The 25,380-nt window shown below is 45.4% G+C and overlaps 1 protein-coding gene across 1 annotated transcript in view; it reads right to left on the reverse strand.

The window, feature by feature from the left end:
* Window positions 1–25,380, reverse strand: part of ATP9B (ATPase phospholipid transporting 9B (putative)) — a 151,780-nt gene that overhangs the window by 16,403 nt on the left and 109,997 nt on the right. The window contains exons 13-15 of the mRNA XM_055559422.1: window positions 17,753–17,895; window positions 10,168–10,280; window positions 6,288–6,533 (exon numbers count right to left, since the gene is read on the reverse strand). Of these exons, the coding sequence (XP_055415397.1) occupies window positions 6,288–6,533; window positions 10,168–10,280; window positions 17,753–17,895 (502 nt within the window). The remainder of the gene's footprint in view (window positions 1–6,287; window positions 6,534–10,167; window positions 10,281–17,752; window positions 17,896–25,380) is intronic.

Here is a 25,380-nt window from a genome sequence, read left to right on the forward strand (position 1 = left end):
GGTTGAACAGTGGGAAGCTCAATGTGACACTGAAGACAGGAGAGAACACATGGAGCCCTGTCTGAGCACTGGCTCGTGTGAGGCAGTGCTCTGGGTCCTGGAAGAGACGGGGGTGAGAGCTCGTCCAGCATCATCTGGGCTTTGAGAGTAAAAACCCAATTTTCACCCTAGAAATCACTAGTTCATGGTTAGCCACTTCTTCACAAGCAAAATGTTATCGCTCAAAAGAAGCGCCCAGGCTGCTCTATGGTTCCATACAGCTAGTGTTCGCACCTGTTTTTGGTGGCACAGGTGTTCAAATTTTTTGCTTCTGTTTAAACCGGGTGGTGGTTTGCTCATGATCGAGTTTTTCAAGTTCTTTATCTGTACTTGTTACCGGTCATTTGTCAGGTATGTATTTGGCAAACACATCCTACAAGTCTGTGGCTTGTCTTCATTTTCATAACAATGTTTCTCGAAGAATGTAGGATTTTTACCTCAAAGTCTAATTTAACAGTTTTTTCTTTTACAATTTGCACTGTTTGTGACCCACAAAATCATTTCCTAACTCAAACAAACCGACATAGATTTTCTTTTAGAAATTTTATACTTTTGGTTTTTCATTTAGGTCTATGACCAATCTGAGTTAATTTTTATAATAGTGAGACATACTGGTTCAAGCTCTGTTTGCAAATGGCTGTTCAAATGTTCTGCGCCCCATTTATTCTGATCATCTTTTCTGTAACGGATTTCCATGGCACCTTTATAAAAAATCAGCTGACATCTTGGTAACAGAAAGTCTTCCAATCCATGTGTACACTTCTCACATATAGTGTCCTCAAGTTTTCTTCATTGTCTTACACTTTCCAGCATACAAATACTATATGTATTTTGTTAGATCTATCCTTAAAACCGGAGAAGGCAATGGCACCCCACTCCAGTACTCTTGCCTGGAAAATCCCATGGACGGAGAAGCCTGGTAGGCTGCAGTCCATGGGGTCGCTAAGAGTCGGGTACGACTGAGCGACTTCACTTTCACACAACCCACTCCAGTGTTCTTGCCTGGAGAATCCCAGGGATGGGGAATCCTGGTGGGCTACCATCTATGGGGTCGCACAGAGTTGGACATGACTGAAGCGACTTAGCAGCAGCAGCAGCAGCATCCTTAAAACATGTATAGTTTTCTGTGTATGTGCTCTATAAATAGTACATTAAAAAATTTTAATTTCTAATTGCTCATTGCTGGTATATACAAATAGGAGTAATTCTTGTATATGGATATCATAACATACAACTTTGGTAAACTCACTTATTAAGTCTTAGGAGAAAGTTAAACTTTCAGCAGAGCTTCTGGGATTTTCTATGAAGACAATCACATTATCTATTGAAAAAAGGGAGAGAGTTTTGTTTCTTCCTTTTTTCTGGTCTAACAAGGTTTTATGTAGTTCTTACACTCCATTTTGCTAATCTGTATTTTTCCTGAACATGGATATTAGAGGTTTTAAAAAATATTAGCATTTGGGCTGTGTTTTAATATTCTCTTTTAAAAATTTAAGCTCATCTGTCTATTATACACTCTTCATATGCATACTTTTAGGTGTGTATGCTGAGTTTGCATTCACTGTTTTGTATTAACTATTTTTGCCAAGTTTTTCCATGTTATTTAATTTTCAAAGGATCAGCTTTTGAATTTACTGTTTATTCAATCATTACTTATATGTTTTCCTTTATCTTTTCTTTCTCCTACTTTCCTTCGGTTTTCCCGTTTTCTTAGACATTTTAGTTGGGTACCAGCTTCATTTGCTTCCTTTCTTTCTGTCAGTGCAGTCCTGGTTTGATGTGCAAGGCACTACCTAGCATGTCTGCTGGCTGAGGTGGGGTTTCCAACTGCTGACTGCTCCCAGGAGGCGGTGCCTGGGTGGAGCTGCTCGGGGTGCACGACCACGGCCCTGGCTCCTCCTGGGCTGTCACCCTCACGTTGGGTCACACTGCTGCTGTGTGACGTTTCTAAGGGGACACTCGCAGAAAGGGAGCTGCCGGGGCAGGGAAGGGCAGGGTGTGTGGCCTCACAGAGAAGCGGTGCGGGGGTGGCTGGAGCAGCTGCTGCCCCTTCCTGCTCCCTCTGGACGCTGTCAGTGATGGAAGAGACCATGTAAGGATGATTACTTCTCTAACTTGGCTTTTAGACATTTTTAACAATGTGATTATTGAAAATAATACAAAGATCAAAATAATTAAAATGCAAGTGTGAAAAATACGTATTTAAATGGGAGCTTGAGCTAAATCTCATCCACAGGCCAGTTAGTAACATGCTTGGGCAATCATTGTCACAGGCAATTTGTTTATGCTCTCACACTCCCCCACGCTAGGTAGCCAGTGTGGGGAAGATTTTGTTATTAATTTTCGCTGTAATTCCATTATTCAGCAATGTCTGTGCTGTCATTCTTGAAAAGATCAGGAGAAATTTCCTTTACCATATTAGCATCTGCATAGCCACCAGCTACACTCCAGGGACACCTTTCCTACCGTGCACCTTATAAATCACAATTTGATCACTGACACATCTTCATTTTCAATTGTGGTACTACTATCACTGCTATAATTTGATAGAATTATGAACAAAATGTGCAAGCTGACTACCTGGAAAAGCTGCCAGTCAATACTCAGGGCAGGCTGTGCGGTTCATGTTCTGTCCTGCTCCTGAGGGTCATGGAGGGGGACTCACGTCACAGATGGGGAGCTGCTCCCCATAAACGTGCTTGCCCAACACCATAGTTAGCCCTGCTACAATAAGCACACACAATTAAATGAGTGTAAAGTTACAGCACGCAGCATACCTTGGAGTAAATCAAAAGCAATGCTATTAAGGACGGTCATTATTTTGTTTGTAAATAATCCACTCGTGGTATGTCATAAATTTCAGCTGATTCCTGCACAGAAACGTCCAAATGAACAGAATTAGCTACACCCTGAAATAATAGTTAATACAGAACTTACAGAAGTGAAGGAGGAAATGTTACCAACAGCAGCAGGTTTGCAGGTTTAAGTCATTGAAAATCTCAGCCTATCAATTATTTTGAGCCGAGCTGACTGGGGTCTTGGGTTTGCATTGCACTGGCCTTGCTCACTGGAGGTGACGACCTGGTGCCTGAGGCGCTGCCCCTGAGCTGACTTGGTGGCACCCGTTGGTGACACTGGCTTGGTCTCAGCTTCCACAGCTGCACTGGACACAGAGTTTACCAGGGTTGGGTTTTAACTTTGTCCAGGAATTTCTGGAAACATTTGTCTGATAAGCTGGAGTTTGCTATGCTGAGGCTGTACTGGCAAAGTGACAGGCAAGCGAAACTTTCTACTCTCTTGGAGAAAATGAAATATTGATCACTTATCATAAGAAAGAGCGACTGGAGCCTAAGTAGGCTGCAGGTTCTGAATACGAAATCACTCCTGCTCTGACAGCCCAGCCCCCGCTGCACGTGACAGCTTCAAGCACGCTCGTCACTGTAAGTGTGCAGGGACTGTACCCCGGACAGCCTCTCACGGCTTGAAGTCAGTCCCCAGACGCCATCCCTGGAGCAGGAGAAACGCGTCTGTGCACACGCAGAGGTAAGTCAGCAGATGCTCTCTTTTCAGGAAAACGAACACGAAGCACTCCCGCAATATGAGAGACTAGAAACCAGTACATTCGCTCTCTTTTCAGGAAAACGAACACGAAGCACTCCCGCAATATGAGAGACTAGAAACCAGTGCATTCCACTCAGTAAGTCCCACTTTCTGAAGCTAAGATGACACAGGAGCCTGAGCAAATAGGGATTGTACGAGTATGGTGTTGACGTGAGTATATGAAGCCGGTTAAGTCTCCTAAATGATAAGGTTGCTTATTAACTGCACACATGCTGACAGGTCAAGGCTGAGGGCAAGCAGAGAACATCAACTGAGCCATTTCCCTGAAAAAAGCTCCAGGGTGCAGTATTCTAAGCACTTTATTCAATAAAAAATGCTTTTAAAACAGTACTTTGGTGATTGGGAAACAATGCTATCATCTGTCAACCTAATTGCAGCAAAGTTCAATAAGCAAAATAATGATCCGTTTAGATGGTTTTCCTTGGGCTTCAGGGACCTGCAAACACTGCATCCACAAAGTGCTTTAAAAACTACGATGAAGTCAAGTCTTTTCATTTTCAGATTTGAAATATGGGTTAGGGATTTCTTAGAGGTTATTTAATGGCCTGCCATTTTTAATCATTGTCCAATTTCTAAAGTAGGAAAAAATTTTGACATAAAAAATTTAAATATAAGGCTAGTAGTTTTAATTTAGTTTTGGAAATCTTTGAATCAGTGAAATCTCTCTCTATTGTGAATTCCTAATTTAAAATTAAAAAAATGTTGTAACATAAAAACCTAAAGATAAAAATTCTAGTATTTTAAATAAAAATTTGTATCTATTTTTGGAAGGTAATAAGGTAAACATATAAGACTTTTAAAACTTCCAATAAAATTTTCCTCGGAAAACATCTGTGGTCTAAGTTTCCCGTGCTCAGGACTAGAAAGAATATGTTTTCAATAAGTAATCACATGGAGCTCGAGAGGATTTCTAGAACACTAGAATGTGAAGAGTGTAACTCCTTTGCAAGAAAAAGAGGGGTGGCGTTTCCCTCCAACGCGTGTCTGCTCCAGGCTGACCCGAGGCCAGGCCAGCCGCCCGGACACCTGACCACCCGCCTCCGTGGCCCAGGCCCCACGTCCACTGTGACCGTGAGTGATGTGTGTTCCAGATGACACACACACGATTCCAAAGGCCGTACCGAGCTTGGGTGGAAAGGAGGTTTCTACACACCTGCTGGTCAACGTGGTCTATAAAGCAGAGCGGGGGGATGGATGGGACCCCACGCTCTCGCCCACTGCATCACTCACCAGGGATGTGGGGCCTGGAGGCTGCGCCCCAAGGGTGGCTCAGTGCCCCATGGCCTGGATCCCTGTTCTGCACGACGGCTCAGCTGTGCTGCGGGGCGTCGCCACGGCTGACCACAGACCGGCTCACAGCTCACAGGTTCCCCAGCGCTTACTGGGAAGACAGGCACTGAGACTCACAGAAGGCAAAGGCTGAACCACAGGGCAGGCTCCCGCTGGCCCTGCTGGGGAAGCCACACACACCAGTGGACGTGACAGGAGAGAAGCAGACTCAAAGATTCAGAGAACAGACGAGTGGCGACCAGTGGGGAGAGGGGAGGTGGAGCGGCAGGCTGGTGGGGAGGGAGAGGCCATTATGTACAAAATAGGCTATAACACGGGAAACACAGTCAACATTTTACAGTAACTAGAAATGGAGTACAACCTTTACAAATTGTGAATCACTGAGCCACCGGGCAAGTCTACCTTGTGCACCTGTAACTGATATAGTCTATCAGCTATATTTCAGTTTAAGAAAAAAGGAAATACCTCTGTAATGAGAGCTTCAAAAATAAATTAAAAAAGAAACGCAGCTGTCAATGCCCTGAGCTGCTCCACTGGGGGTTCACCATCAGGAGGTCAGGACAGGCTGCGGGCCCTGTGCTGCACACCCCGGCCTGCACCCTCTCAGAGCCTGGCGGTACCAGCGGAGGGACCGACTGGGGCAGTGGGCCTCAGCTGTGGTGTGACCTACTGGAGCTCCAGGATGGAGAAGAGCTGGCCCCACCTGCGGAATCAACAGCATTTCTGGAACTGAGCTTCCCAGGTGGCGATAGTGGCAAAGAACCTGGCTGCCAATGCAGGAGATGAAGAGACGCGTGTTTGATCCCTGGGTGGGGAAGATGTCCCAGAGGAGGAAATAGCAACACACTCCAGTATTCTTGCCTGGGGATTCCCACGGACAGAGGAGCCTGGTGGGCTACAGTCCATGGGCCGCAGAGTTGGACACGACTGAGTGACTGAGCACACACACACACACACACATACTGTACTTAAATTCTAGCAAAATACCTAGAGATTTGACTTGCAAGCCTGGTGATTCCCTTGGAGGGAGAACACGGGAGGATGCAGCCTGCAGACCTCATGGCATCAGCAGGCAACTGGTCCCGCTCCCCGCCTCCCGGGACCCAACCCCAGGGCGCTTTGAAATGAGAAGGCACCTGCCCACGAGGACGGGGTGAGGGCAGGGTTGGGCCAGAAGGGTGCTGGCCTGTAGCGAAAGCCCATTCTGAAAACCACGGACAAGCCCTCTTCACCCCACGAGAAGACAGAGCAAGCACTCCTGGCAGGGCCAGGAGGAGTCAGGGGAGCCGCTGTCTGCGCCTGCGGGCATGCCTGGGCTGCGGCCCTGGGCGACTGACCTCGTCAGGGCTGGAGGCCTGGTAGGTACGGTTGTCATCACTGAAGTCCTGGTCCGCCTCGGCGACCTCGGTCTCACCAGCTGCGCCGCGGGCCTCGTACACGGGCGTCACATTGTGACACAGGGCGACAGCCTTCACGGCCTCGTGGACCCGGCTGCTCACGCTCCTCCTCACCTTGGGCGCCGATGACGGGGCTTTCCTCGGAGGGGTTGAAGCGGTGCTGCTTCCGCCAGCCTGACACTGCGTCTGTAAACGTGGACGTCGCAGGGTTAGAGGCAAGTGGGCGCACGCTGGAGTTACCCACACGCACGCCTGTCACGGACGGCCAGGCCGTGGAGAGTGGCTGGGGTGATGGTCGCCTGCACGTGACCCATGGGGCAACGATTCACCTGGGGATCCAGGGGCCACAAGGTCCTTGGACATTTCCCGGTTGTCCAGTAACCGAAATATTTGCTACAGTACTCAAAATCTGACCATCTCCTTTTAGTAGATTCACTGCAGCCTGGCATGCATGTGCCCAGTCCTGAACAATTCCTGTTTATCCACCACTTCTAAGAGCAAAGTTAAGAACAGAAGACTCCCAAGTGCTTTCCTTTCTCCTTAAAAACTGTGTGCATAAAATGGTCTGAAGGTAAGAGCAGGAAAAAGCGTTTGGGAGGGTTCCCTTAGTACTGTGGACTCACTGGCTTTGCATCAGTCTCGGAAGTTAAGTGTCTGGTTTGCAGACAAGGAGCACTGCATACAGTAATTGCCTCCTGACGGCCCTGGACACACCCACCCCAACCCATTCACCTCCTCCTGGGTGGGGCTGTGGGAGGACCCTGACCCCAAGGCCCGTCACATGCTTCTCCACGGAACCCAAGGGTAACTCCTGACGCCCCTGGAAAGCCTCTCCACTTCTGGGCGGCTGTGCAGAGCAGCCTAGCCATGCCCATCCGCCCGTCAATCACAGAGCCAGCTAATGAGGAGGTGGCCTCCTGCTCAGCTGGCGCCCCTTCCAGCCTGCGCCCCCCACCCACACCTGCATCCTGACCGCACACCCACACAGCCGCCAAGCGGCCCTGCTCCTGCTGACCCAGGCTGAGCACCTCACTCCACTCAAGTCCACTCAGGATCCCAGGGTGGAAGCGCGATCAGGCTGCATCAGACTCGTGTTCCTTTACAGGGGACTTAGATTACTGTCATCTCATTAACACTAACAAGCAGAAGGGAAGGAAGAAATCCGTTCACATAAAAAGCTGGATAACCAGCCAACGAACATAGCTTTCACTAAAAAAGGTTGTAAGATTCTTCATAAATGGGATACTATTTGCTGTGTCTATATGACATCTTTTCTGCTTTTAATTTTTTCTAGTAAAATAACTTATTTGGAGCTACTGAAATCATATTAATGGATATACAGGTTTTTTTTTTTTTTTTTAAAGATGTTACCTGGCACTATTTAATCTAGACATAGATCACAAGAAGGGAGATAGTAGTCCTCCATTAAAATTTTTTCATCTATTATAAATATTCTAGGTTCCAAAATACTCTGTATTAAAATGAACGACATCCAAATTAATAAAGTGCTTGACTTTACGTGTTCGTGCACAGATGAGTGCTTCTGGGGGTGTCTGATCATACATATCACACACACACACTTAGGTAAGGCCGTTTTCATTTGATAGCATCTCAAAAGTACATGCCAGACAGGTGCACTTCACAGAAAAAAGAGATGGTTTTCACAAAACTGAATATAAGGCTGACAACATACTTCGTGTTCGGAAAAAGCAAGAGAGTTCCAGAAAAATATCTATTTCTGCTTTATTGACTATGCCAAAGCCTTTGACTGTGTGGATCACAATCAACTGTGGAAAATTCTGAAAGAGATGGGAATACCAGACCACCTGACCTGCCTCTTGAGAAACCTATATGCAGGTCAGGAAGCAACAGTTAGAACTGGACATGGAACAACAGACTGGTTCCAAATAGGAAAAGGAGTACGTCAAGGCTGTATATTGTCACCCTGCTTATTTAACTTCTATGCAGAGTACATCATGAGAAACGCTGGGCTGGAAGAAGCACAAGCTGGAATCAAGGTTGCCGGGAGAAATATCAATAACCTCAGATATGCAGATGACACCACCCTTATGGCAGAAAGTGAAGAGGAACTAAAAAGCCTCTTGATGAAAGTGAAAGAAGAGAGTGAAAAAGTTGGCTTAAAACTCAACATTCAGAAAACGAAGATCATGGCATCTGGTCCCATCACTTCATGGGAAATAGATGGGGAAACAGTGGAAACAGTGTCAGACTTTATTTTTTGGGGCTCCAAAATCACTGCAGATGGTGACTGCAGCCATGAAATTAAAAGACACTTACTCCTTGGAAGGAAAATTATGACCAACCTAGATAGCATATTCAAAAGCAGAGACATTACTTTGCCAACAAAGGCCCGTCTAGTCAAGGCTATGGTTTTTCCAGTGGTCATGTATGGATGTGAGAGTTGGACTGTGAAGAAAGCTGAGTGCAGAAGAATTGATGCTTTTGAACAGTGGTGTTGGAGAAGACTCTTGAGAGTCCCTTGGACTGCAAGGAGATCCAATCAGTCCATCCTAAAGGAGATCAGTCCTGGGTGTTCATTGGAAGGACTGATGCTGAAGGTAAGATTCCAATACTTTGGCCACCTCATGCAAAGCGTTGACTCGTTGGAAAAGACCCTGATGCTGGGAGGGATTGGGGGCAGGAAGAGAAGGGGACGACAGAGGATGAGATGGCTGGATGGCATCACCGACTCGAGGGACATGAGTTTGAGTGAACTCCGGGAGTTGGTGATGGACAGGGAGGCCTGGTGTGCTGTGATTCATGGGGTCGCAGAGTCGGACACGACTGAGTGACTGCAATGAACTGAAGGAAGAACTACAGAGGGCAAGGAGAGTTCAGTCCAGTCTGTGAAAAAGGAAGCGGGGACACAGTGGCGTCCGCAGGTGTGAGCAGCAGCATGGCTGGAGAGCCTGGCAGCAGTGAGACCCATGAGCACAGCCACCACGCGCAGGGTGTGAGCCGGGAGTAGAGCCTGGGGGCGCGCAAGGCCACCGTGTGTGGGACGTGAGTCGGGAGGCGGCTGTGTCGGCCCTGCTCTGCGGCCCCTGCCTGTGATGGGGACCCATGGCCCTGACACCCCTAAGGCCAGGAGCCTGAAAAACGGAAGGACTGTAGCCCCGATGCCCTGTGGAGAGCAAATGCCGTACCCACTGGGCTGTGCCCTCCCACAGAAAAAACCATTCCTCCTCCTATGACCTCAGAGGGTCTGTAAGGCTGCTCTGAAAACGATTAAGAAACCTATCCTTGTCCATTAGATATCCAGACTGCATATTTACAGAAGAACTAATGTGGTACTCTCTCCAAAGCAATGTGCTAAAGGACAGTGGTTAAGATGAAACAGGTTAGCTGTGCACTGATGATCATTGACAGTGAAAGGCAGAAACACCAGGTTGCCTACTTCTGTTTACTGAGAGGGTTAAGATATACCTTTAAAAATACGAAGAGGTCTTACTGATTACGAAGAAAAACAGAAGGATTATTAAGAAACATATTTATTGCCGCATTCCACTTAATATTCTTAAAAATACTGTGTTTACCGAGTAATTTTACAAATAGTTTACTAAGGAAATTTAATACAAATAAGTGATTTACGGTGGTTAAGGCTATGCTTATACAATACAGAAACTGTTAACATTAGTCCCTAGACTGTTTCCTGGTTTATAAGAGAGTGATGCGCACAGCCACGCAGAGGCGTCGCCAGGGAAGGTGCCGCGTTGCAGCTCAGCCTGTGCCAGGCCCTGTGGCCGCAGCAGCACTGGGCACACTGGCAGGGAGACGCCTGCCGGCTGGGCCCGCTCACCTGTGCATAGGCGTTCACGAGGTGGTTCTGGATTTCATCCATCGTGTCCGTCCCGTAAGACACGGTGCCCAGGTGCAACCGCTTAAACACCATCTCGTTCTGGGTGAGGGTTCCTAGGACAGAAGCAGCAGGACACCGTCAACGCAGGGAGCTCACTGGCTGGTCACAGCTGCGCCCCAACGTATCACACCCAGGGCTGGCTGCGCCCTGCACCCCAAGCACGTGCTCTGCCACACAAAGCATCCCTGAGTGTCGTCCACACCATCCTCATTTACTTCCATTTCACTATGAGGACTGGAGCACTCTTCCTGCGGCGTCAGGCTCCCTTTCAGCAATTTCCAATAATGGGTTGGGGGCGGGGGGTCTGGTTCTGCAGAAAAGTCCGGGCTCTGTCTCCCGCTTCAGATCTGCTGTTGGTCCAAGGCAGATTTGCCCCTTCAGAGAGAGACGGGTGGGAAACTGGAAAAGTGACCCTCAGCCGAGATCACCACGTCTATCCCCTTCACATGAATCTGTCGTGAACCACGAAGTATTTTCCACTGAACAGAAACAACGCACTCGAGCCTGGACACCATGTGAGTTGCACCGAGAGGAGGAGAGGAGGCAGAGGTGCTTTCCCGGCTGCTCTCCAGCTTGTGGGCCACCCTGTGTGCCCTCCTCACCCACCCTGGGACCAACCACCAACCCGGGAAAGCCATTTTCAGGAGGGTCCATGGTTTGAGCCTCCAATCAAAAAGATACACAACAGGCACAGTGAAGTGCCAGCATGACAGAGGGGAGCAGAGGGGAGCAGAGGGGAGGCCGCGCATTTCAGAACCTCGGTGAGCTCTCAGTACAGTGGCCCAGGAGGCCCCAACGGTACTCATCTCATGACCCCAACAGGAGACTGCAACCACTGCACGCGGACCACTTACTGTGAAAACACACACACAGCACGTGACATCAATATGGAGAAACACACACAAGCACGGGACCTCAATGTGAAAATGCACACACAGCACGTGACATCAGTATGAAAACATACACACAAGCCAAGTGACCTCAACATGAAAACACACACACAAGCACGGGACCTCAATATGAAAATGCACACACAGCACATGATCTCACTCACACAAGCAAGGGACCTCGATATGAAAACACACACACAAGCACAGGACTTCAATATGAAAATGCTCACACAAGCATGGAATCTCAATATGAAAACACACACAACACATAACCTCAATGTGAAAACACGCACACAGCACGTGACCTCAATATGAAATTGCTCACACAAGCACATGACCTCAATGTGAAAACACACACACAAGCACAGGACTTCAATATGAAAATGCACAACAGCACGTGACATCAATGTGAAAACACGCACACAAGCACGGGACCTTAACGTGAAAACACACACACAAGCACGGGACTTTAATAAGAAAACACACACAGCACGTGACATCAATGTGAAAACACACACACAAGCACAGGACCTTAACGTGAAAACATGCACACAAACACGTGACCTCAATGTGAAAACACACACATAAGCACAGGACCTCAATATGAAAACGCGCACACAAGCACGGGACCTCAATGTGAAAACAAACACACACAAGCATGTGACCTCAATGTGAAAACACACACACAAGCACAGGACCTTAACGTGAAAAGACGCACACAAGCATGGGACCTTTGCTTTTCCCGCTCCACAGAAGGAAAGCCACACGGGGTGAGGGGCGGGGGGCGGGTAAACGCCCGGCGAGCCCGTCCCTGGACTGCAGGCCGGCTTGGCATCTGGGGATCCCTGCACTTGTGTCGAAGCTCAGAGGAAGGGCGCCCTCAGGCACTGACGCAGTTGTAAGTGTGAACATGACGGAGAGCCATGTGATCACAGCACACGTTGGACCCTCCTCGTGGGTTCTCGCCCCCTGCCTCTGTCCCCGACGGGAGGTTTACTTAGAGACTGTTTTGACAAACACTCTCAAAAGAACGTATGTCATGTACATTCTATACACGTACATATATGCTGCGACCAGGCCTGCTCGAGTGGTGGCGAGGGGGCCACTCTCTGATTACGGGCGTGGCCTTCTTGTGGTGGTGGCCTCTGCTGCTGCGGAGCACCGGCTCTAGGGCTCACAGGCTCCCGCATCACGGCTCACAGGCTTGGCCGCCTGGAGGCATGAGGATCCTCCTGGACCAGGGATCAAACCAGCGTCCCCTGCACCGGCAGGCGAATTCTTAACCAGTGGGCCAGGGAAGTCCCCCATCCCTGCTTTAACTGGAAGTAACTATGGCATGGAGAAGTCAAAGCAACGCTTGCGGTCAGGCTGCTAGAGCAAGACAAGAACATGGACCCTCTGAGGGCACATCGCACGTCTGCCACCGCGTGGCGCTGCTGCCGCCCAAGACCTGGCTGACAACCCGGCTCCTGTGCCAGGAGCTGTGGAGCCGCTCAGACACACGCCACCTCCTCCACGAGCGTGCCGTGCTGTGCATGAAAGAGCGAGCTCCCCAAGTAAACGCAGCCTGACAGGTGACGACGAGAGCAACAGGCAGTCCTCAGCCTCCAATGCAGGCCGGGTGCGGACTGGGTCATCTACCGGCTTCAGAGAGCGGCTGAGGGACGGGGCCACAAGGTGACAGGGACACGGTACAAGTGGCTGGATTAAAATAGTTACTCACGGACTCCCCTGGCTGCCCACTGCTTAGGAACCTGCCTGCCGGTGAGGAAGACACAGCTTGGATCCCTGGGGCAGGAAGGCTCCGCAGGCCGCGGGGCAGCTAAACCCAAGAGCCCCAACTACTGAGTTCGCATTCTAGTCTGGGAGCTGCAACTTCTGAAGCGTGTGTGCTCCAGAGCCCCGCTCTGCAACAAGAAGCACTGCAACAAGAAGCCCCCAAACAGCAACAAGGACTCACGGCAGCCCAAGATAAAACAAAAAATAAATAGAACCAAAGCCAACCAACCAACCAGAAAACAGTGTTACATCTTATGGTGCAGGAATGGAAACAAAACTTCTAAAGTGATAAGACTAATCTACCAAACCATGCAAGCAGACATTGGACGTTATTTCACGGGGAGTCACACATTCTACGTGCAGCACACCAGGCCTTCCCGTTAGCCCGGCACCACTGGCACCGGCACGTGTGTGGAACCTCGCCTGGCCAGCACCCCACTGTCCCTTTCCCTCACACCCGGTCACCCGCGTCAGCGAACAACCGCACCAGCAAGGCTGCTCAGGCTGCTTCACTGAGGCCCCACTCGGGCTCACCAGGCAGGAGACACTGCCGTGGTCCTCTGGGGTCAGGCCACCAGCACACACTTCGTGCACGTGTGCACACTGCTGGGCACACCTGTGCTCTGGTGCCCTTGGAAACCAGGGAGATGGTGCTTCCACGCGCCGCTGCCGCCGTCCTACAAAGCTCCCTGTGAGTCGAGTCTCAGCAAGGCAGCGTGCTGGGCAACGGATGCTATGATTACAGTGCATCCGAGAACCTGTTGTTTCAGAGGGTGTTTCAGGAATGGCTTTGTTCTACATGAAGACAAAAACTAACAAAGGAATTAATGTATTGCTTTAACAGGCTGCACCCAAGTCCAGTTTTAAAATTTATGAATCCTCGGCAGCATTGTTCTCAAACAATGGCATCTTGGGGGCGGCGGGGAGAGGGGACGTCCTCTCAGCAGGTTCGGGGCAAACGGCCTGTCCTCTGGTTTCAGCATCATTTGCGTGTTGATCACACCACGCCTAGTATTTCTGGTCAGTGTCAATACGCTCTGCGTCCTGGCAGCTAACAGATGTCTACCCTTGTCGAGTGAATTACTTTATGTTTCACGCACTGGTGGCCGCAGATGTGTCACTATGGCAACATCATTAATTTCAGATCTTACCGGAAACGTGCACTCCAATCAAACCTAATTATAGCACACGGCTTTCTTGTCCAGGAGGAGGAAACTGTAATGCAATTATTGGAATACTTCATTTTCTGTTCTGCTGTGGCAAATGAGAGATACCCTGATGGACGCTTCTTGTCAGAAAGCTTATTGATGAAGCACAAACCCAATTTACAACCGCACGAAGGCCTACCTCACAGCTCCACCAGCCCTGTGAGGCTCCTGACAACAGCTCGCCCCCAACCCGGCCTCCGACGGGAGGGGCACCCACACCCAGCTCATCCTGGGAGCCGTCCCGGGGCCTGAAAGGCAGAACAGACCCAGGAACTCAAGAACACCGCCGCAGAGCTACATCAGGAGCTGAAGGCTTCCGTTTAGAAGACGAAATGAAAAATATTTTCTCTATTTTATACAATTATTCTGTGTTTTTTTTTTCCCCCTTAAATCTCAGGAACCTAGATCATTTATCCAAAACCTAAAGAAGCACTGGTCTAGCCTTTTAAAAGTAGCAGAGTGAACTGTGGGAGAAATGAGGCTTTGTTTTTATGACTCTGGGCAAAAACCACTTATCCTTACCCTGACTGTAACTCCAACTCAATAAAGAAAAATGAAGGAGTTACAGAATGATAACCCCATTTTTGTTTAAAATGCAAAACAACAGTTAGTCTTTGGAGGACAAATAACATCACAAAACCTTGACTTAACGACATCACACCGGCAGACACAGGGACTGGAGCTGACCACGAGCTGTCAGGCATGAGCTTTGTCTGTACACTTCTGTGAAACAGCAGGTCAGTGCCCCCCAGGGCAATCACGTGCGATGGCCACACGAGGACTTCTGGTCCAGACAGCACCTGCTCCCCCAGGAAGAATGAGGTAAACTTGGCACTGGGGCTGGAGGCGACCGCAGAGGCCCTGAGAGGGGGCAGGAGCTGCGGCTGTGGGTGGGGGGCCAGGCCTGAGGATGTGCAGAGCCCCCAGCCCTTCCCCGCCCCATACGCCAGAAGGGGCATGCCCTGCGGGGGTCGCTGCTGCATGGGCCCCTGCAAGGACCTCCATGGTACCGCTGTCCCGGAGGGGATGCTCTCTTCGCACGCACCGCTGGCTCTTGTGGCCAGAATTTTGCTAGGAACACCCAGAACGTGCTGGTAAGGATAAGGACGCGTTAGAACTCTTGGATGCTGATGGCAGGAATGTAAAATGGTGCAGGGCTGCCACGTCACCCGGCGCAGACGCTTCCCCAGGGAACAGACGCTTCCGAGGCACAAATGCTGGGCTGACCAGGCCAAGACCCGCCTGACAAGGTAGCCTGCCACAGGCCACTGCCACCAACTGTGACCAGACTTGGCGAGTCCTGTCTGTGCAGACATGTCAGACGTTTCATGAAGGTGGAATGACACCCTCCTGCATTAGGATATCCTACTCAGGAGAACAGGGCGGCCGTACATTTAATTAGGTCTCGGTAAGGTCTTTCAATGTTTAAACACACATATCCACATAGTTCTTACCCATTTTTTGCTAGAACTTATTTTTTAATTCTTTATACTTTTTGTTGCTATTCTAACTGGTATTTTTAGAATTAAGTGTCCTCCTTGTTGCTGGTATAGAGAAATGCAGTTCAACGCTGATACCAAATGTTGATACCAAGTTTACACGTGTTAACTAACTAAGCTCTCTCACCACTCTAGAAGCTCTGGGGGGGCTCTTTGGGTTTCAAGGTACACAGTCATGAACTCGCCCTCTCTGGGAACAGCCTGCCTGTTGGCACCAGGATGCTCGTCTCCTGGGGGTGGCTCGGGGTTCCCGACTATGTTCGGCGACAGCCATCGGCCGGAGCGGTGCTCTCTGCTGACAGCAGCGGGGTGCCTCCCTGCCCACGCCTGCCGGCCGTGGACTGACCACCTCTCCAGGACTCGGCTGGTTCTGGAGACATCTCTGACACGTCTGTAACATCTCGTAGGGGTCTGGGTTTGCCGTGTGCCTGCTTCTCCATCCAAGTTTCAGCTGTTTTCCAGAAACAGCTCAATCTCTGGATCAGCTATGGGTAGTTTGCGCATTTTCCAGTGTTGTTCGAGGCTAACTCTCTGAAGTTTTCTCCCATCAGTGCAGTGAGGCTGGGAAGGCACTTCCTCCACCTACCTTCTTGACCCCAAGCTCCTCAGGTCGCTATTTCTGAGTTTTTTTGATTCACCAATTATCACCTTCCCGGTAGATTCCTCAGCGTCCCACAGAGACAAGCCCTAATGAAAACCAAACACAATCCAACAACTATTTCTGACTGAGCTGCAGGAAACCTGTAATCCCTGTATGAAGGCTGGCTGCCACAGGACACCGAACCATCGCCTTCGAGACATGGGGTATCTCTCCACTGCCGTCAGTCTCCCACAGCTCTCTGCCAGCTCTGCTCACTGCCTTCACACGTGCCCGCAGGTTCCTCAAGTTTGCACCCACGTGTTTTACATGGACCTCAGTGATTCTAAACGGAATCATTCTTCAGTCTATTCCACATGTAAGGGAGCGACTTTTATTCCTGTTGCTATTTCAATCTGTAACCTGCCACTTTACTGATTTCTTATTTTCAGCCATTGACTTCCTTGATTGATTGTTATATTTTTAAATATTTGTTTCTTCTTTTGCTTGTGGATCTTATTTCTAGTTCCTGGCTCACAGCAGTAGCTGGAGTAAATGTCAAAGCCTGGTACACGTTAGTCTTTCTTTTTCCTGACTACAGTGAGGATTTTTCTAATATTTTATTAAAAATAAGGTTGAATTGTAATTGAGATATATTTTCTTTGTTGCTGTTTTGTGCTAAATTGTGTCCGACTCTTTTGTGATCCCATGGACTGTAGCCCACCAGGCTCCTCTGTCCAAGGGATCTTCCAGGCAAGAATACTGGAGTGGGTTGCCATTTCCTCCTCCAGGGGATCTTCCAGATCCAGGGATTGAACCCGTGTCTCCTGCAATGGCAGGGGGATTCTTTACCACTGCCAATGGTATGGTATAATATGGGAGACCCATATTTTCTTTACCATTTATAGATTTTACTTCTAGTTGGCTAAGAATTACAAAGGAATTTACACCATGAGTCAGTCAAGAAGGGATTTTAACCCTTAGATATGGCTCTTGTTATAGTTCTGGATTCAATTTGTCATTTATTTAGTATGTTATGGACTGACAAGAATTCCTTGATGAAAAAATTAAAAAATGAAATAAAGACAAAGCAAATTTGGAGCAGGGAACCCTATGGGGAAGAACCATTGTAGAGAGGCTCTTTGGAGAACGTTACTGTTAAAACAAACATCAAATTCACAGATCTTATTAATCCTCATTTTCTTCTACCAGTTTGTAACTACCATTCTATAATAAACAAGCCCTGTTAGCTCTTAAGAAGCTACCAGAAAGGTGTAACACAGGCAGTTAAATAGAACAAAATCACAAGTGTAAGGATGTGGAAGTTCAAAACACAGAAATAAGTTTTTAGAAGTCTCTAAGAATCTCACATCTCGCTAATTCTGATGATCCTGTTATGTCAGAATTGGGAGACTGGCTGGAGGCCAGTTTCGCAGTCAGTCTGGGGATCACTGTGAACTCAGCACTCTCACACATGTGCATACACACCCATACACACGCGTGGGCACAGGCAGGCCAGGGTCCCCCCACCCCCGCCCAGACGCCTCCAGGTGCGCGTGGGCAGAGCGGCACCTGTCTTGTCGGTCAGCAGGTACACCAGGCGCCCCAGCTCCTCCGGGATGGTGCTGGTCCGGACCACGGTGCCGGGAATGTGCTCGTCTCTCATGATCATCCACCCGTAGGCAGCCTTGCCCATGTCCAGGTTCACACGCAAACTGCCAGAGAAAACCCACTGCAGTCGTTAGTGACTCAACGCCTCATGTCCAGCATGCTTTCGATAAAAATTCATTTACAGAGACATGCATTTTCTGTAATTTTGAGGTGGAAGAGATAGATCATAGTGGATTTCAGACTTTAAGAGAAATGAATTTGTTGACACCTAAGTCGGCAGGCCCCTTCTTAGCCAGTTGCTCATCCTTCGCCCATCAGCCTGGTTTGCGATACAGCTGGAAGGACCTGGGAGAGGTGGACGGCAGCGTGGGTCCGGGCTCAAAGGGGCCAGTGACACGTGGGAGGAAATCACCCCGAATCACTGAGCATCAGTATCTGAGACATCCACCCCCATGATTCACAAGAACGAAGGAGAAGCTCCCCCACGTGGAGGAGGCCGTGAAGGGGAGCAGGTTCAGGAGGAGGCTGGGCGAAGGCCCTCCGAGCACCAGCCCCTGAGCATCACGTTCATAGAAACAGAGCAGAGCCACTGCGTATGAAGGAAAAACACCTTCAACTAAGACGATAATACCATACAGGGAGGAAGCAGAGCTTATGTTCACTCTGATTCACACTGGACATCTTGATCAAATGTCAGTCCAATAATTTTCATTTTTAATGCCAAAAGTTTCTAGAAGCTCAAACTTCAAACACCAAGTCAACAGAGTAATTATCATCACTTACTTTAACTTACTTTTTAGTTAGATATTTAACTTACTTTTTAGTTATGTTCTAATTTTATGGAACTTCAAAGCACAGGCCTCTCTGTTCAACTGGTATTGGATTGGCCAAAAAGTTTCTTCTGTTTTGTCCGTAAGGTGGCTCTAGCAGCACTCGGTTATCTTTAACTTAACTGACACAATTTTGTGAGGCTGTATTGTGACAGCTGTCACAGCATGCATTAAAAAAAGTGAATAAAACTGCTGAATTTTTGTGCAGCCATTTTAATACTGAAGATGGAGAAAAAGCAACATTTTTGGCATATTATGCTTTATTAGTTCAAGAAAAGAAAAAACACAACTGAAACACCAACAAATTTTGTGTAGTTTATGGAGAAATTGCTGTGACTGATCAAATATATCACAAGTGGTTTGTGAAGCTTCGTGCTGGAGATTTCTCGCTGGACGATGCTCTGCAGTTGGGTAGACCGGCTGACGTTGATAGCAATGAAATCGAGACATGAATTGAGAATAGTCAACGTTATACCACATGGGACACAGCCAACATACTCAAAATCAAGTTTTTAAATCAAGTGTTGAAACCCATGTGTACCAGCTTGGTATGTTAATCATTTTGATATTTGGGTTTCACACATGTGAAGTGAAAAAAACCTTCTTGATCGTATTTCCACATGTAATTCTTTACTGATAACGTAATGAAATGTTCTGTTCTTAAAACAAATTGTGACAGGAAACAAAAAGTGGACACTGTACAAGAATGTGGAACGGAAGAGATCATGGGGCAAGGGAAACGAGCCACCACCAACCACACCAAAGGCCAGTCTTCATCCAAAGAAGGTGATGTTGTGTAAATGGTGGGACTGGAAGGGAGTCCTCTATTACAAACTTATTCTGGAAAACCAAACGGTTAATTCCAACAAGTACTGCTCCCAATCAGACCAACTGAAAGCAGCGCTTGACAACAAGCCTGGGGAATTAGCAGAAAATACATCAGCTTCCATCAGGATAAAGCAAGACCTCAAGCTTTTTTGCTGACCAGGCAAAAACTGTTACAGCTTGGCTGGGAAGTTCCGATCCATTTGCTGTATTCACCAGACATTGCACCTGCGGATTTCCATTGATTTCAGTCTTTACAAAATTCTCCTAGTGGAAAAAATTTCTATTTCATGGAGGACTAAAAAATGCACCTGGAACAGTTCTTTGCTCAAAAAGACAAAATGTTTTGGAATGATAGAATTATGAAGTGACTGAAAAATGGCAGAAGGTAGTGGAACAAAATGGAGAATATGTTGTTCAATAAATTACTGGTGAAAATGAAAAACATGTCTTTTGCTTTTACTTAAAAACTGAAGGAACTTTTTGCCAACCCAATACTTTATAGTTACACTTTTTCTGAACAAAAAATTTTTATTAAGCCTACTATTTTGAGTATTATAATAATAGATACCATATACATATTTAAGCTCATTATATTACTAATTTAGCAACTAATTTAGAAATTTTCTAGAGCCCTACTCCAAATAAGTGGGAAAACGGCTGCAGTTCTAGATGGTCAGTTGAATCAGAGGCAGTTATGACCTTTACTGCTAAATAATGTTGTTTCTATTCAGTCACTAAGTCCTGTCTGACTCTGCAACACATGGACTGTAACCAGGCTCCTCTGTCCATGAGATTTCCCAGGCAAGAACACTGGAGTGGGCTGCTACGCCCTCCTCCAGTTACACACATAAGAAAAATGAAATAAACTATCTTCACGAGCTAGTGTGTTCAGGAGTGTCACCGAGAGGAACATGTATGAACCTGCTTTATGCTATGGTGAGAAAACACGAGGTTACTTTTAGAACATAGAGGTCATCTTAAAGGTGGCACTTTCTTTCCCCATGTTTCTTCCCCACGGCCACAGAAGTGTCTGAGGGGGTAGCCTGGACCCCACACAAGTGAGGTGCGCAGCGTGGACCATGGCATACCACCCCCCACCGACACGGCCTGCTGCATTTAAACTTAATTTGTTACAATTAAACCTGCACATTTATCAGGACCAGGTGAGCCAGCCACAGGGCACACCAGGCTCCTCAGGGACTGAAGCTACCTGAGGTAATTCACACATACTTCTCCAAAGAGAGGCTTATTTTTAGATCCTAATCTGAGTAAAAGAAAATAAAAGAAATTTAAATGACAAGCTTTATCTAAAGTAATCAAAACTTTTTCCTGTAAATAGTCATTTAAAGGAAAAAAGCTCAGATACAATTTTATCTGATTTCTCCCTCCCCCAAATGTTTTATTCTATGATTCTTTAAAATTTTCATGACACACCACAGATGGCAAGTGATGGTTCAACAATGTTTTCACCAGGTGATTCACCCATGGTTCTCAGGACCAACCTGGACCAATGCACCTGCATGTGTGATGGGGTCAGGCTCACGTTTCTTGAGTAAGTCTGTAACCATGAATCTTGAACTTGGATGAAGCTGTTTCAAGACAGGTAGTAAGTACAAGTACACAGTTTAGAAGTAAGGGTATTTGTCTTGGAAAAACGTATTTCCATCTCTTATCTCAAATGATTCCTACAGTTAGCTTTTCAAATATATATATAGTTAGCTTTTCAAATATAGTCAGCTTTTCTGCAAAGAAACAAACAAAATCCAAGTAAACCAAAAACAACAAACACCACATAGCACACAAACATAATATACCACGAATAAGAGCCAGGGGAAAATACAAGAGAAAAAAACTGCGGAAGGCGTGAGATATACACACGGGACAGGCATGGACTACAGCCTGAACACACAGGGAAAATTAGAAAAATATTTGCGTGAAACAGGCAAAAATAAAAATGAAATAGTCAAGTCCATAAATAAATCAAATTTTAGAACTAAAATAATACCAATAACTGAAATTTAGAAATTAGTTTAATGCCTGATTAGATATAGCCAAAGATGAAATCAGTGACTTGGAAGACAGGTCATTAGGAATATTATTTATTAATAGAATAAAGCAAGAAACAAAAAAAGGTGGAAAGTACAAAAGTAAAACAGGAGAAACAAAGGGTATGGGTGGATCTCTGCCCACCCAGAATAGAGCAACGGCAGTATATTTAGGGACAAACTGAGAATGTTCTTGGATGAATGGAAGAAACCTATCTACAGATTCAGGAACAGACATCTATCTAGACACACTGTGTCAGAGAGCAGGACACCACCAACAAAGAGCACGCCTGACAGACGCCGGGAGGGTGCCGGGGGTAAGTAAGACCGAAACGAAAGGCAGCAGACAGCAGCCGCAGAGGCCAGAAGAGAGCAAGGTAAACGTGACAACGCAGAAACCTACACACAGGGGAGACTAGTTTTCAAGAGGAGAAATCTGGAGTTCCCAACAAAGACCCTCACTAAACAAAAACTAAAGAATAAATTTCTGACAGAAGGAAAATTATTCTACATGGAAGTTCTGAAAGGTAAGAAGAATAAAACATTGATAAACCAAAATTAAGAGGGAATGTGTAAAACAGTAATATCATACAGTTTAAGAATAACTACAATTAGGATAAATTACAAAAATGGATTAGGTCAGAAGGGGCAAATAGAGTTAAACATTTGTAAGATGACGTGCAAAGGAAACTAATACCTTTAGACTCTGAGAAATTAGGAATGTTTTAAATTTCAAGGATACATACTAAAAAGAACAGAAACGCTTATAAAACCTACAAACTACTAGAGAAAAGGTGGAATTGAAAAAAAAAATGGTAAGAAAGGAGAAAAAATACAGAATAGAACTATACATTAAAAGCACAATATAAAATAATAGATTTAAACTAAAAATACAACAGTATTACAATAATTGTGTATGCACTAAATAGTCAAAAACTATGAGTAGATTAAAATTAAACTTTATGCTATTTACAAGAGACACATATAAATATAATTACACAGAAAAGTTGAAAGTACAAAGATGGAAAAAGACATGCCAAGCAAATTAAAGCCAGCTGGCATCACTATATTAACATAAAGCAAAGTAGAATTTAATGCAAAAAGCCTTAGCAGAGATAAAGAAAGTCACTTTATATTGAGAAAATGCATAATTCAGCAGAAGTATGTAATGATTTAAACTTGGATACCATCAATAGTAAAGTCACAAAATATATAATACCAAAAATAGAATTCAAAGGAAAAATAGATGAATTCACAATACTGATGGGTGATTTTGACACCATCCTTAGTAACTGTTAGAAAAGGTTGAGAAAACAAGCAAAGGGTACAGAGAAACTTATGAACAAGATGAACAATCCTGACCTAACAGACTGTGAAGCACTGAGACCAACAATTCAGACTTCATGTTCTTTTCAAGTACACAGTGAACGTCCACAAAAACCAACTAAAACTGGACCCTATAACTAGTCTCAAAATATTTCATAGATCTGCAATAATGAATGGCATGTTTTCTGACAACAATGCAATTAAGCCAACTATGAACAGAGACATATTTAGAAAAGTCAAATATGCTCATAAACTAAGAAATAACTTTGTAATAACCACGGGTGAAAGAAGAAATCACAGTGAAGATTAAACAATCTGTAGTTGACAATAACAAAAATACTACACATGAAATCTTCTAGGATGCTGCCAAAGTAGTACTTATATAGAAATGTATAGCCTCAACTATATATATTCAAAAAGGTAAAAACATGAAAACTAGTGAGTTAATCATCTATCTGAAGAAGAAGAATACAAACCAAAGAAGGTAGGAAGAAAGAAATAAAGTAAGTTAACATTATTAAAATAGGAAAATATTACATAGCCATAGGGAATCAATAAAGTCAAGAGTAGGTTTTCCTAAAGACTACTAAAGTTGACAAAACCACTGGAAGACTAATTAAGAAAAAAAAAGAGAAGGGGCAGAAATAAGTACCAAGAATAAAGACGATCAATACCACAGATCACACTTATAAGAAGAGATTATAGGAAAACATTATCAACAAACTTTAATAAAAATTTTTGAATATTTAGGTACAGGTGACGTATTTCTTGAAAACCATACTTTCCAAAACTGACTCAAGAAGTTAAAAACTTGAAATAAAGTTTTCTGACTAAAGTTAACTACTTAAACTTTAAGTATTTAAGAAATATAAATAAACCAGCAGAGAAATCAAACAACTTTCCACAACAAAAAGTTCAGGCTGACATGGGCTCCTTGATGTGTAAATGTCCAAGGAATAAATAATTACAATTTTAAACAAAAAATTTTGGAGAAGACTCATTGATGTATTTTAAGAGAACAGCATAATCTTGACACTAACCACCAAAAGACAATGTGAGAGGGAGGCATAAATTAATCTCACTCAGATAAACCAATGCAAAAACTTCACAAAAATGACAAGCAAATGGAATCCAGTAATGCATGAAGGAGTATTATACCATGACCGAGTTGTGCTTTTCCCCTCAAATAATACAAAGTAGGTGTGACATCAGAGAGTCAGTTGGTATAATTTGGCATATGAATATCTGAAGAAGAAAAACTTAAGATGAAAAATCATCTCAAAAGTTTAGTAGCAATGTTTAAAAAATTATATCAGTGATTTAAAGACAATTTTTAACAAAATAGGAATAGAAACAACTTCTATTATATATTGTAAAGAAGGGGTTCTGTAAAAACTTCTAGCATCCTTACGATGAAATGTTGAAAGCTCTGCCTTTCACACCGGGAACAAAAAAAGAATGTCTGGTATCACTAACATTAAGCTAGAAATCGTTGCTGAAATGACAAGGAAAAGAAAGAAAGGGTGCAAAAAAGCTGAAAGAAAACAAGCCATCATTATCTACTGACTAGGTGATTATCTACAGAAAAAATAGAATAGATTTCACATTAATAATTAGAATCAATAAAATTTTACCAAAATGGATGGATTCAACCATTTTTATAGAAATCCATTTTATTTCAAAAAATGGCATTTATAACAGCATTTGAAAAATGTCAAGTATCTAAAAATAGTTCTAACAAAAGCTATGCAAGATTTCAATGAAAGTTTTTAAAAAGTTTGAGATGTTAGAAAAGACCTAACACAGGTAAGAGATATTCCACAGTCATGGTTTGGAAGATTTAGTATTAAATGTAAATGACCAAGGAGAGCCTGCATGTGCGCTCAGTCGTGTCCAGCTCTTTGCGACCCCGTGGACTGCAGCCCACCAGGCTTCTCTGTCCATGGAATTCTCCAGGTAAGAATACTGGAGTGGGAAGCCATTTCCTTCTCCAGGGGATCTTCCAACCCAGGGATCAAATCCGTGTCTCCTGCATTAGCAGGTGAATTCTTTACCACTAGAGCCTTAGTCGGGAAGCCCGACCAAGGAGAGCAAAGGCATTCAATGAACACATGGAGGACTTGTTTTTATCAAATACCAACTTACTATAAGGGCTTACAAATTAAGGCACTTTGTCATTTGGTCAGGAAAAGACAAAAAGACCAGAACAGGGAAGCCAAAATAGACCTGTGCATATACGAATACTTAGCATGTGACAGAGAGGACCCTAGATCATTGGGAAGAGGTGTTTTCTATAAAGGGTGCTAAGAGAACCGGTATGGGAAAATATGTGAAAATACTACTTCACACTATTAACCCCCGCCCCCCCAAAATAGGAAACAACAACAAAAGCACTTCCAGTGGTCAAAGAGAAAACTGATGAACTTCTAGAAGTTAACACAGGAGGACAGCTTCACCATTCTGGAGTAGAGGAGGAATTCTTAAACGTACAGAGTGAAAGGCAACAACAAAACAGAATTATAAATTTGACAATGTAAAATTAACAATTTTATTTATAATT

The sequence above is a fragment of the Bubalus kerabau genome, chromosome 21, assembly GCF_029407905.1.
Source record: "Bubalus kerabau isolate K-KA32 ecotype Philippines breed swamp buffalo chromosome 21, PCC_UOA_SB_1v2, whole genome shotgun sequence".
NCBI classification, from domain to species: domain Eukaryota; kingdom Metazoa; phylum Chordata; class Mammalia; order Artiodactyla; family Bovidae; genus Bubalus; species Bubalus kerabau.